The sequence below is a fragment of the Hyla sarda genome, chromosome 5 (genome assembly GCF_029499605.1).
Source record: "Hyla sarda isolate aHylSar1 chromosome 5, aHylSar1.hap1, whole genome shotgun sequence".
NCBI classification, from domain to species: domain Eukaryota; kingdom Metazoa; phylum Chordata; class Amphibia; order Anura; family Hylidae; genus Hyla; species Hyla sarda.
The window spans coordinates 238,374,576-238,388,925 of record NC_079193.1 but is presented as its reverse complement, the minus strand read 5'-3'; the positions used below and the strand labels follow the sequence as shown (position 1 = coordinate 238,388,925).

Sequence of the window (14,350 nt, the reverse complement as noted above, 5' to 3'; positions counted from 1 at the left end):
ATCTCTGAATCAGAATTAAAGGTAAAAGCATCCCAGAGTTATTAATGCTTAAAATGACAGTGGTCAGATGTGCAAAAAATGGCCGGGTTCTACACTGAAAATTGGCTGGGTCCTTAAGGGGTTAAGAAGGTTTATCTGCAATATAGAAATAATACATATACTGTATTGCTTGCCATGTAAATGCATTCTAAATTTTTTAAGCTAGTGTCATGGTGGATCGTAAATTAGACTGGTGTTTAACTTATTTTCCTAGGTAGCGCCATTTCCCAAATATCCCTAAAAATCATAATGTTAATTAGAGTTTTTGGTTCTGGGGCATTCCCTAGTTCCTTGGTGCACTAGTTCTCCTTCCTGGCTGGTCCCTGATTTACACCCTCTTATAAATATCAATAATCTCCCTCTTCTGCATGTAGCTGTTACATGGTGTAAGATCCTGCAGGTGCGCACACAAATCTCCAGGTATTTATTAGGCCTGGAAGGGGTACTTGTGCACTGAAGGTATGGACTGGCCAATATGTACTAAGTCCTTAATTTATATATTAAGATTTTTAGCGATTTCTCCGAAACGGTGGCACGTTGGAAAAGAAGGTGAAGACCATTTTTAACAGTGTCATCCGCACTATCAAGCAGTAGCACCAAGTTATTGCGGGTGACACTGCTGTCAGTTTCCCTTTAAGTCCTAAGATATGTATTAATACCTGTAACACATTTCTCTTTAGGAGGGGAAACAAGCTTCTCTTGCAGCTGATTTTTCTATAACCCAGTTTAAACACATTGGCAGATTACTAATGGTGCATGGTCGAAACAGCTATAAAAGATCTGCGGCATTGGGGCAGTTTGTCATCCACAGAGGCCTTATTATTTCTACTATGCAGGTAACTCATATGTGTTTATCTGATAATAATGCAAGCAATCGTCTCTGTTATTAAATATGTTACCACTGACTACAGTTGTTAATAGCATATTGAATGGTACATTTGGCAGTTTCCTGATTTATTAGTCAGTGTACCTCCAAATGAGTACAATGAAGTTATAGTAAAAAAAAAGTTATTGCACAATTCTAATAGCACCACAGCTTATGACACAAATCTATCTTATTGCTCCATACTACTAAGTTGCATAAGGATCTAGACTATGTAACAATTTTTATATTGTCTATATATTAAATTTATTCATATTTTTCCAGAGTAGTTATTGGGCACTATTTTGGTCAGCTTTCATGCATGATTTTCATACAAAGTCTGAAGAACAGGAAGTCTGTTCATTATTTTCAATGGATGTCAACATTTCTCTTTAGACAGTAATGCACATGTGACAGAAATGGGCTTTTTACTTGACATTTAGTGCACATTGTTCACAATTAAAGTGTGTATGTATATATATATATATATATATATATATATATTTTTTTTTTTTTTTTTTCAAGACATTGTTTCTCCTCTGCCTTCCTTTTCATAACTTAAATGCTGCCATGTCTATATATTAAACTCTTATGCCAATCTTGTATAACATAAAACGTGGCCCGCACATAGAACAGACACAATTGGTTTGTTCATTAAGCAGAATGCACCAGAATTATTTAGCAAATGGTGCCAAATAGAGTAAGGTATGTGATATGCCCAGAACATATTTACTTCCACCAGAACAGGTTTAACTTTTGGTTAACCCCTTAAGGACTCAGCCCATTTTGGCCTTAAGGACTCAGACAATTTAATTTTTACGTTTTAATTTTTTCCTCCTCGCCTTCTAAAAATCATAACTCTTTTATATTTTCATCCACAGACTAGTATGAGGGCTTGTTTTTTGCGCGACCAGTTGTCCTTTGTAATGACATCACTCATTATATCATAAAATGTATGGCGCAACCAAAAAACACTATTTTTGTGGGGAAATTAAAACGAAAAACGCAATTTTGCTAATTTTGGAAGGTTTTGTTTTCACGCCGTACAATTTCTGGTAAAAATGACATGTGTTCTTTATTCTGAGGGTCAATACGATTAAAATGATACCCATTATTATATACTTTTATATTATTGTTGCGCTTAAAAAAAATCACAAACTTTTTAACCAAATTAGTACGTTTATAATCCCTTTATTTTGATGACCTATAACTTTTTTATTTTTCCGTATAAGCGGCGGTATGGGGGCTCATTTTTTGCGCCATGATCTGTACTTTTTTTTGATACCACATTTGCATATAAAAAACTTTTAATACATTTTTTATAATTTTTTTTTAATAAAATGTATTAAAAAAGTAGGAATTTTGGACTTTTTTAATTTTTTTTCGTTCACGCCGTTCACCGTACGGGATCATTAACATTTTATTTTAATAGTTCGGACATTTACGCACGCGGCGATACCAAATATGTCTATAAAAAATGTTTTTTACGCTTTTTGGGGGTAAAATAGGAAAAAACGGACGTTTTACTTTTTTATTGGGGGAGGGGATTTTTCACTTTTTTTTTACTTTTACATTTTTTTACATTTTTTTTTACACTTGAATAGTCCCCATAGGGGACTATTCATAGCAATACCATGATTGCTAATACTCATCTGTTCTATGTATAGGACATAGAACAGATCAGTATTATCGGTCATCTCCTGCTCTGGTCTGCTCAATCACAGACCAGAGCAGGAGACGCCGGGAGCCGCACGAAGGAAGGAGAGGGGACCTCCGTGCGGCGTTATGAATGATCGGATCCCAGCAGCAGCGCTGCGGGCGATCCGATCGTTCATTTTAATCGCGAACTGCCGCAGATGCCGGGATCTGTATTGATCCCGGCACCTGAGGGGTTAATGGCGGATGCCCGCGAGATCGCGGGCGTCGGCCATTGCCGGCGGGTCCCTGGCTGCGATCAGCAGCCGGGATCAGCCGCGCATGACACGGGCATCACTCCGATGCCCGCGGTTATGCTTAGGACGTAAATGTACGTCCTGGTGCGTTAAGTACCACCTCACCAGGACGTACATTTACGTCCTGCGTCCTTAAGGGGTTAAAGGGGTTGTCCAACAATTAAACCTATTTTCAACTGTCTAATAAATTTATATATATCCAAGTAGAAAAGTAACAGGGGAGGCACAGTCCATTGATAAGATTAAGGCAGGGGGAGAAAAAAAAAAAATAATATATATATATATATATATATATGTGTGTGTGTGTGTATATATGGATGCAACTAAACAATAAAATAATACAAGGAAGATAACCACTGATCAGAAGAAGAAGCACAAGCAATAGCAGTAAACAAGACAGAATGATCCCGCACTCACCATGTCCATCGCTGGGTCAGGGAAGGCACATGTTTACTGCTATAAATTTATATATATATTTTTATTGGTAAATAAAGTTATCTCACTACCTTACTGTGACAACAGAGCAGACAATTTGCATCAATGGCAGAAGGAAAGCATAAGAGACCACATGAAGATGGTCAAATAACTTCATTTATATATACATTATATAAACATTGTTTATCTTTTGACTCAAAATGTATGTGCATGTAGAACAGCTAGGAAAATAATAGCTCTTCCCAAATGTCTCCAGTAAACATCACAGATTTGTGGTGTTTTACTAGTGTGATTGCCATCCCTTTGAACCCTTTGCTTACACAGCCAATCCTATTTAACTCCTATTTAATCATATAATATAATATCTTGTAAAATGTTGTTAAGGTCCAATGTTCTAAATTGTAAATTTACTCATATTTCATTTCTTGTTCCCTTTTAAGGCTGTGTTTTCCTCAGTCTTCTATTTTGCATCTGTTCCTTTGTACCAGGGATTCCTAATGGTAGGGTAAGTTAAAGCTAGTATTTAGTTGGTGACAACTTGGTAACAAAACTATTTTTGTTTGATTACATCAGGGCCAAGATCAGTTGGTTGCCTTTTAATTATGTCTAAAGGAAAATGTTATAATTAGTTTTTCCCATATTATTCATGCACTAATAGTTAACATGGTGAGGGAGCAAAAAATAATGTCCTTGAAAAAAACAACAACAGATATTTTCGGGCAAATGAAAGTAATTGACACTGGAGGGGTTCTATTCAGCTGTGTATCCACACCAGGTACATGGTGGTTTTCTCATTGACAGTAATGATGAAGCAGCCAAGTAACAGGCATGTGAACTACTGATGGAAGAGTCGTGAAATAATCATTTACCGTACATGTTTGCGTAGTAATTGTATCTCATCAGGAATGTTGGAGAAATGCGGTAATTCATAAATTGTAACTTACCCCCTCACAGTTCTCCTTGCTGCCTCCTCAGCAGGGCTCCTCTGTCGCGTGGATACACCATGACATATGTTCTGGTTTAACGCCTCCGATTCTCCAACATGCTCTTTATATTACTGTTCTTATGACCATGATCAAGCCAGCTATTTTAATCTTATAGCCCCTTAAAAATGTGTTTATTTCTTTAATATGGTTATTTACTTACTGTACAGAATTTATTTTCAATAGTACCTTAAACAAGAGTGTTCAATTCCAAATGACAATTTTATTTATTTTAAATACTATTATTTTGACAAATCTCCTCTGTTTAGCAGAACTTATTCCGTCTGTGACTGCCATTTTAGAACTACATTTTGCACTGTTGCAAGTGGAAAAGACCAACTTTAGTTGATTCCCTACAGCACATCCATGGTTTCTAGCCTTACTGGTTTTCTAAAATTATGCCGCATATACAGCTGCTTGGGGTGTCATATAAATGTGCCGTCACATGTTTAAATCCTGTCTATTAACCAGTAAGTCTGACAAAACATGGGGCAGGTTTTAAAATGTAATACTACACATTTTGATTTGACCTGCAGTCGAAATTATATTTCATATTCATAACTCCTACCATAGCTGTAGGTTGTTGGTGCATAACTGACTTTGCCATGGGTGCCTTTGATTTCAATGTAACTCTTTGCCTTATTCTGATATTCTTGTAGTACTTGTAGGACATTTAAAAGCCCTGTTAGCGCACCTATTACTGTAGATAGAACAGAAGAATTTCGATATTAACTATTCTTTAAATTGTCCAAGGTATGCAACTATCTACACCATGTTTCCAGTTTTCTCATTAGTACTGGATCAAGATGTGAAGCCTGAAACAGCTCTGCTGTACCCGGAGCTCTATAAAGACCTCACAAAGGTAAGCAGTTTATGATTTCATTTAATATGCATTCTTCTTTCTTATAATAATATAACAAAGATTGTTTTTTTTATTTAGATTACTAGGAGACAAATATTGGTAGTCAATAAGTAAAAATAAAATAAGAACAATTTGGAGAATAGAGGAGTTAGCAGGTTATCAGTCCGGAATCAAAGGCGCATGGAAGTACTGTGTATTTTTTCTTGCACTCTCTCTATTTTGTACTTTCTACTTTTAAATTAATGAAAAAAATAGTCTGGTCTATATATTCCACACCCCTTTTTTCAATAACGCTCTACAGTCCGGTCTGGTCTCAGCCAGGACTTTTGTGTCAGGTTATGTTCCAAGTCAGGTTCTGTTCACATTAGCATTATAGGATTCATCACAGTGCAACACAAATGGGAACATAAGGTGAGATAGAAAAGATGACTGGTTTTATCTATCAATAATAATAATATACATTTTTAAGATGGAGCTACCTCTTGGCTCTAGTCCATGCTACTATTGCCCTGTATCCTTTGTGGAAAAAAAGAGTCAGGATATCTATTATGTGTTTTCCTTTTTCCCTTGTTTTCAGTTGCAGCACTTTATAGAAGGTCCTAAATAGGAAAGCACCCTTTTTAGATGATAGGGGCCACCATTCTACATGCAAGTAAATCTGATGTATTGATTTTTATGTGGGATCCATTCAACGCATCCTTCCTTAACTGGTTAACGACCATGGACGTCTATACTCGTCTAATGGCCGTTAACCGGGTATGACGCAGGCTCCCGACTCGATCCCGCGTCATACTGGCCAGCCCCCAGCTGATTCCTGTAGCTGAGGGGCAGCATTAATAGCCTGTATGCGGCCGGCTATTAACGCTTTAGATCGCCGCTGTCAAAGCTGACAGCGGCGTCTAAAGGTGCCTGTATCCCATCCCTGGTGGTCCAGTGGAGTGGATCGCCCCCCCGGAGTGCGATCGCGGGGGGGCAATTCACTGTGGAGGTAGCCTGAGAGCTTACCTCTCCTTCCATGCTGGCTCTGGCACTCAGAATGATAAAGCCTGGCATGACCAGGCTTTATAAATCAAGCGCAGAGCACACAGATGAATGTGGTTTTATAGAACCACATTCATCTGTATGAGGAATCAAATGATTCCTCCTAAAAGTCCCCTAAGGGGACTAAAGGTGTAAAAAAAAAAAAAAAAAAAAAAAAGTTTAAAAACACACAAATTAACCCCTTTTTTATTTAAAGCGTGGCTCCCACCATCCTATTTTTTTTCTGTCCCTGCCTATTGCCAATCTATCCCTAACCACCTCCCTGCTTTTAATTTTTCTTTTTACTATATTAAAAATAACTTTTTGTCTGCCTGGTAGTGTGCTCACTACCAGGCAGACTTCCCCAGCAGGCACCACGTCACTGATGCCTGCTGGTGCCGACACTTCCGCCCTTAGTTCATCGACGCAGGGTGCCTCCAGCTGTTTCACCACTACAACTCCCAGCTTGTCCTGACATCTACTGGCTGTCAAGGCATGCTGGGAGTTGTAGTATTGAAACCTCTGGAGGCACCCAGTGTAGATAAACTATTAGTTACATACGGCGCTAGCCCGTTCCCTCCATCACAAACCCGTTCCCTCCATCACAAACCCCCCTACCGCATACCCCATTCCCTCATTACACTTGCTGCAGAGTCCGGCAGCGGGCGTGCAGGGACAGTGGCGGCGACGAGGCGGCAGCGGCGATGTGCGGGAGGAGTGGCCGGGGAGCCAATGCGCTCGCTCCCTGCCTGTCTGATTGACAGACAGGGAGCGAGTGCAGCCTAACTGAAAAAGGACTGATTGCAAGGCCAAAATCAGTCCTTTTTCAGGCGTGACGTCACACCAGGCTGCAGCCGGCCACTAGGAGGGTGACCCCTCCCCCCCTGTAAATTAAACCATTTTAATAAAAAAAAAATAATAATAAAAGTATATTAGAGATATGTTGTAGTACATAAGTACTACAACATATCAAAAAATAAAGTTGGTGACAGTGCCCATTTAAATCACCCCCCTTTTCCCAAATTCCATATAAAAATATATAAACATAATAAAAGTAAACGTGTGATATATGCGTAAATATCCAAACTATAAAAAAATATAATAAATTAAACCGCACGGTCAATGGCGTACGCACAAAAAAATTCCAAAGTCCAAAATAGCGTATTTTTGGTCACTTTTTATACCATAAAAAAAGGAATAAAAAGCGATCAAAAAGTCAGATCAAAACAAATATGGTACCGATTAAAACTTCAGATCATGACGCAAAAAAGCCCTCATACCACCCCATATGCAGAAAATTAAAAAAGTTATAGGGGTCAGAACATGACAATGTTTAATGTATTAATTTTTCGTGCATGTAGTCATGATTTTTTCCAAAAGTACGACAAAATCAAACCTATATAAGTAGGGTATCCTTTTAATCGTATGGACCTACAGAATAAAGATGAAGTGTAATTTTTACTGAAAATTTTAGAAACGGAATACCCCCAAAAGTTACAAAATTTTGTTTTTTCTTCAATTTTGTCGCACAATGATTCTTTTTCCCGCTTCGCCGTAGATTTTTTAGTAAAATGACTGATGTCATTACAAAGTAGAATTGGTGGCGCAAAAAATAAGCCATAATATGGATTTTTAGGTGCAAAATTGAAAAGGTTATGATTTTTAAAAGGTAAGGAGGAAAAAACGAAAATTCAAAAACAGAAAAACGCTTGGTCCTTAAAGGGTTAATGTTTGGTATCTGTCCTATTAAACCTTCTGATTTTTGTGTCTTTATGATGAAGGTCCTTAAGTTTTTCAAACATTTATTATTTGGCCCAAAAAAAATATATATGTATATATAAATCTATATATATCTTTTTTTTTTTTTTTTTTTCATTCATTTTGTGGCAGAGGATTTAACTAGAAATTGGATATTTTCCCACTGTGTTATAGGTTGTAACAGTTGTAGATTATGAAATACTTCCGAATGAACCGTTTACTTGTATTAACATAAAACCATTTATTTGACATTACCATTCTTTGTTAACAGGGAAGATCTTTGTCTTTTAAAACCTTCCTCATCTGGGTTTTAATCAGCATATACCAAGGTAAGAAAAGCCTCATTTAACTGTCCGAAAGGATTTTTGTCTGCCATCATTGTTTTTCTTCCGAGCTTGCTTCCGCAAGCTTAAAATTTTATCAACAGCCATATATTGCTTTCTTTTTATCAGGTAAATCGATAGTCCAGCAGTACCCCTTGCCAGCTTGCAATGCATGATGGGTGATTGGTCCTTGTATTGATGCATGTCACTTGAAATCATTGCTGTTTTAATTACAGCTTTATCCTGTAAAAATATTAACATTTGATTCTCACATTGCATGCAGTACAGCCTATGTAGAAATTAGGATCACAGTGCAAGGTACATTCTGCAGAGAAAAAAAAAAAAAATATATATATATATTGACAAGCAAGTTATGCCTGTATATGACATAACTATAACACACTCTTAGACTGCTTGTTCTAAATAACTGGGTGTTTGTGGATGTGTTTATTGATAGTGAATATTTGGTGTCATTTGATTTGTATATTAAAGGTTAGCAACAGAATTCTAAGTAGCTAATACAGTTTCAATAGATAATGTTTTATGTCGTGTTAAATGAAAACTTCACTTTGTTTTTTGCTTTTTCAGTTGACAGGTTTCTGTAAAGCATGGGCTTACTAAAATAAAAGAAGCCCTATAAAACATTTATTCGATATGCATTATTGTAAACTTCACAAGAGTCCTAGGCAGAGAGGAGTCCAATGTACTTGTCATGTGCAAAATCTGGAGCTCCGGTCTCTTTAGTAAATTTAATAAATAAAAAGAGATAATAATCCCAGCATTGTCTAGCATTTTTACTTAGCAATTTTCTTGGGGGTATGCAAAGAAAAATTATAATGGGGACAGCAGCCACTTGTCACAACTTCTAAGGTGGTCACAGCCCATGCTGCTTGATCCTAAAGTGGCGGAGTGTGACACATTAAGGGAAATAAGCAATGGCTGCTTCTACTAGCTGATGTCGCTGCACCTTGTAGCAGAGCAGGAGGACAGCAGTGGAGAAGAGCGGGCACCATGCTGTTGTAGACGGTAACTACCATGGCAGTGTCTGTGCTCCACTGCTCCTCTGGACCAGGGACGTACTGCTATGGGCCATAGCAGTAGGTACCCAGACCAGAGGGTCCAAGGAACACCAAAGCAGGGCAATATGATGGCCTGTAGGGGGGCCTACAACTATATGGGCAGTTTGGAGGCCTAACTACTATATGGGAATACAAAAGGGACCTACAACTATATGGAGACAGATTTGGGTTCTACAACTATGTAACTATATGGGGGTATTGTTACTCCTACGACTATATGGAGACGCAGAGGGGACCCAAAACTATATGGCTGCATAAAGGGGGCCTACTACTATGTGGGGGCCTGCAACTATATGGGGACAGGTTGGGGACTACAACTATATGGGGCAGGGTGGGATCCACCTACTATTATATGGAGCCTATAACTAAATGGGGGCACAGAGGGAGCCTAACTACTATATGGAAGCACAAAGTGGGCATTATTACATTGAGGGACTATACATAAAGTGTAAAATAAAATATGTAAAGAGGTGGGCATTGTGCTGGAGAAAGCCTAAAATGCTTGTCTGGCAGGTTCTGTGAAGGCAAGTCTTGTCTTGGCTGGGAGAAATCTTAATGGTCTTCTAGTCCGGATAGTGAAGAAAACTAAAAGTGGACGAGTCAGATCAGAGGAGATGTCATCTGTGAGTCAGGGGGCCTGGGGAGATAGGGAGAGATGCAGGGGACTTGGGGAGATAGATAGAGGAGAAGGGGGCCTGGAGAGAGAACATGGAGTAAAGAAATATATATATACATGTATTATAACAGAAAGTGTATTAATTACAAACATGTCACTCATAAGGAGGTCCAATTTTTGGAAATGGGCTGCCATGTGGTACGCAGACAAAAATTGTGGGAACCACTGGTCTAGAGCAATTCTGTATCTGTTGTCAAAGTATATATCAAATGTTGCTACTCTTCATGATATACTACAGTTTTTAATCTAGCTGTTCTAGGACTTTGGCCTAATAAGCAAAGTCCAATGTAATCGTCACCCAGAACTAGTAGTGTTTTCCTTTTTTAAGGATACATAACGGAATATGATCAGTTATGTTTTGGCTTGTTTTTTTTTTTTTTTGTCTCATATTGACTTATAATTAAATGGGTATTTTTTGGAGGTCTATTTTTTAATAGAAGTCATTTACAAATCTGTAACTTTCTGGCACTAGTTGATTTGAAAAAAAAAAAAAAGTTTCCACCGGAGTACCCCTTTAATCAACTTTCTATCCAGAACACAAGTATAAACTGAGCTTTAAAGGAAAACTGTCAGATATTTTCTCCCGCACTATCCACAGTACTGGTGGATAGTGCGGGAGATGCTGATTAAAATGAGCCCTACCTTACCCGAATCTGCCCGGTCGTTTGCCCGCAATTGTACTTTTTTTCTATGTGTATATCTTGCTGTAACTGGCACGGGCGGGGCTTCTGCACTGACGTCAGTGTCGCTTATGAATATTCATCCCCCCTCCCTGCAGTTAGGAGCGGCGAAGAGAGGGAGAACTATGGATAGTGGATACTATGAGGGAGACTATGGATAGTGCAGGAGAAAATATCTGACAGTTTTCCTTTAAAGGAGAACTCCAGAATATAAAAATTGTCCTCCATACTGCCGGCAGAAAAAAAAAATAAAGATGTACATACCTTCCTTCGCTCCCCCGGGGCCTCCGGTAACCAGCTCCAGTCTCCGCCGCGATCCTTTTCCTGGTTGCCGGTGATTGACGAGTCATACTGCATTCAGCCAATCACCGGCTGCAGTGAAGTCCCGACGCTGCCGGCGATAGGCTAAGCGGCAGTGTGAGAACGGTTCAAAAAATTCTTCACTACACCGGCACCTGCTGCCGGGGCCGAAAGCGTCACCCTGCCGCTCAGCCTATCGCTAGCCAAGTCAGGACTTCGCTGCGGCCGGTGATTGGCTGAGGGCAGTATGTCGCCGACCACCGGCAACCAGGAAGAGGATCGCGACGGGGAACGGAGCCAGTTACCGGAGGCCCGTGGGAGCGAAGGAAAGTATGTACATCTTTATTTTTTTTCTGCCGGCAGTATGGAGGACAATTTTTATATTCTGGAGTTCTCCTTTAAGTTCTGCTAATATCCGAAGGCTCAGATATCTCAGGCACATCCCAGATTCCATTTGACAGAATAGATAGCACAGAATTTAGCATTGTTTTTTTTTTCCAAAGAATTGTCGTGCACCATGACAAAACCCAACAAACGCCATTATAAGTCGGTGATGTCTGTTGGGCAGCACTGATGGTCTGTCACAACATGTTAAAACAGAAAGACTAGATTTATTCTGCAAATGTGAACAGAGCCTTTCACTGCTTTATTGGGGGAGGGGGGACTAAACAACAAAACAATTTTGTGTTTATACTTCTATTGTGTACTGATACTTTTGCATATCTTTGCTCTGTAGGTGGAATATTAATGTATGGAGCTCTCCTGCTTTTTGAGTCAGAGTTTGTTCATGTCGTTGCCATCTCCTTCACTGCCCTGATCTTGACAGAATTGCTAATGGTTGCATTAACTATACGGACATGGCACTGGCTAATGGTTGTAGCCGAATTTTTTAGCCTTGGCAGCTATGTGGCATCACTTGCGTTCCTTAATGAGTACTTTGGTAAGTCTTTTGTATGTTAATTTAGTTGATGTTTTGTCTTTTGTTCCAGTTTATTATGACCGTTTTGGCTCACACTTATAACACAGAATGTCCTGTTTGTTCAAAAGGACTTGTATACACTATTAAAGAGAAGGTTCTGATATTCAATCCTATCAGTCTGATACCAAATCAAATGTGTAAAAGTCTTTGCTTATAAGGCAGTAGTAACACTGCCAAACCAGCCCCCACCCAGTATATTATTTGGAGTATGTTAGGCTGGGTTCACACCACGTTTTGTTAAATACGGTTCCCGTATACGGCTGGGCGGGAGGGGGCGGGGCTTAATCGCGGCGCCCGCACTCAGCCGTATTCGGGAACCGTATTTAATGCAAGTCTATGAGCTGACCGGAGTGAACCGCAGCCTCCGGTCGGCTTCGTTTTAGGCCGTATGTGGTTTCCCGACCACAGGCAAAAACGTGGTTGACCACGTTTTTGCCTACGGTCGGGAAACCGCATACGGCCGAAAACAAAGCTGACCGGAGGATGCAGTTCTCTCCGGTCAGCTCATAGACATACATTAAATACGGTTCCCGAATACGGCTGAGTGCAGGCGCCGCGATTAAGCCCCGCCCCCCTCCCGCCCAGCCGTATACGGGAACCGTATTTAACAAAACGTGGTGTGAACCCAGCCTTAGATTGTAAACTTTTTTGTTGCAGTATTTCAACACTTTGCTGCTTGTAGCATGTCTGCATGGGATTCCAGAGTCATGCTTCTCTATAAAATGTCATGGGCAAAAGGATTCCATAGTTCTCATAGAAACCAATCGAAATCTGGCTTTAATTTTCCTCTAGCTGGCTTAAGTATGAAAGTAACAGTATGATTGGTTATTTGCTTAGAATTTATTCTGTGCATGAATCCTAATGTTTTAGCTTTGTCTACTATAAAAGTAGATATGCAGAAAACAGCAATCATTTTACATGGCATTTTTATACTTCGTTTTACCCTATTTTCTGAAATCACGTTTTGGAGGAGATAGGGTAAAGTTGCTACATGTGAACACAGCCTTAGGCTACTTTAAACTAAAAGATCAGTCATTTCAGCTGAAATTTCTCTTTATGAATTACCAGTAAGTTTTCAGTGAAAGGGTGATACATGAAAGTCAGTAAGTTCAGTGCTAACCTCCATTTTATTTTCGGACTTAACTATACCTTCAGTGTAACTTCTTTTTCCCTCTGCTGCTTTCTCTCTTATCTCACTCAGGTCTTGGTAGAGTTTCATTGGGAGCTTTCTTAGGTAGGTGATATCAATATGTCCTTAAACTGTTATGGCATCATTCAGGCTATTTATAATATGTGCAGTAAACCTTATACTTATATAGGAAGAAAATCACATTTTAAGTTTATACTGTGCGTAAGTTGCAGCTGATCCCCCTGCGCTCAAAAAGGATTTTATAAACTGAGTCCCAACTAAATAAACACACAGAGCTCTTATAGTATATATACAGTCTTCAGGTGCTGAAAAGTTTGTTTCCTCCCAGGGTCTTAGCACCTGTACTTCTATTGATCACAATTGCGGTCATTTCATTAAGACATGTCACATGTTTATTAATGTGACATTTAGCAATAGGCTGTTTTTTTTATTAGGAACAGTACATACTGATCGATGAGCCGGGTTGTAGTTTGTTGCTATAGAGCATCCCAGGGAGAAATAATATTAGAAAATATAGGTAATAGATTACTGAAGATGGGTGGCTGGCCAGACATATATGCTGATTTCCAAGCGGTAAGGAATCTTTTCCCATAACATCAGCTTTTGCCTCCTGTTTGTTTTGTATAAATCTTGCAGAATATTAGGGTTGAATTTGGTAGAGTAAACTTAGCCGTGTATGTAGGGTGAAAGGTGTAGCAGGGTGAGGTGATGGTCTTATGTTTATTGGGAGGCGGCGTGCTGGATTAAACTTGACAGATCCTTTGTTCCTGTAGGGGATACGCTGCTGGCAGAGTGGCCTGACAGTGGCCTATTTTCTTCTTTAGTCCAAATTTGCATATTCGTCCAAACCCAGACTGTATGTTTATTATGGGTTAAGGTGAAATATATATCTTTATCGTGACCCCAAGCATTGTAGAACGGATATAAAATCACTATGTAGTGCTGTAGTGTATAGTATAAGAAATATCTACATGTATTGGAGGGGATAGAAATAGACTTACGACAGAATCAGGAAAAATGCTTTTTTCTTTACCCTTAGAAAAAGTAAGAATGTCTTTCTATGATCTGCCTGTGAAGACCCCTGCCTTGTCTTCTGTGGTACAGTGATCTACCCTGAGCTTCTCCTAAATTGTCACCCATCACCTCTGCTCTTTACTAACTACATGCCTTTTCATTTATTAATCTTACGTTTCAGTAATTTGAGGAAGACTAGAGAATTTGATCAATACATATTTGAAACTCTGCTTCTTTG

At 39.2% G+C, this 14,350-nt stretch overlaps 1 protein-coding gene across 3 annotated transcripts in view; it reads left to right on the top strand.

The window, feature by feature from the left end:
- ATP9B (ATPase phospholipid transporting 9B (putative)) overlaps window positions 1–14,350 on the top strand; it is a 323,289-nt gene that overhangs the window by 307,426 nt on the left and 1,513 nt on the right. Inside the window, exons 24-29 of one of the 3 annotated variants that reach the window (XM_056521395.1) lie at window positions 720–875; window positions 3,729–3,793; window positions 5,025–5,133; window positions 8,183–8,240; window positions 11,706–11,909; window positions 13,150–13,182. In XM_056521395.1, the coding sequence (XP_056377370.1) occupies window positions 720–875; window positions 3,729–3,793; window positions 5,025–5,133; window positions 8,183–8,240; window positions 11,706–11,909; window positions 13,150–13,182 (625 nt within the window). Of the gene's footprint in view, window positions 1–719; window positions 876–3,728; window positions 3,794–5,024; window positions 5,134–8,182; window positions 8,241–8,822; window positions 8,936–11,705; window positions 11,910–13,149; window positions 13,183–14,350 lie in introns of those variants that run through there. The other 2 variants (XM_056521396.1, XM_056521397.1) reach the window with 2 other exon arrangements.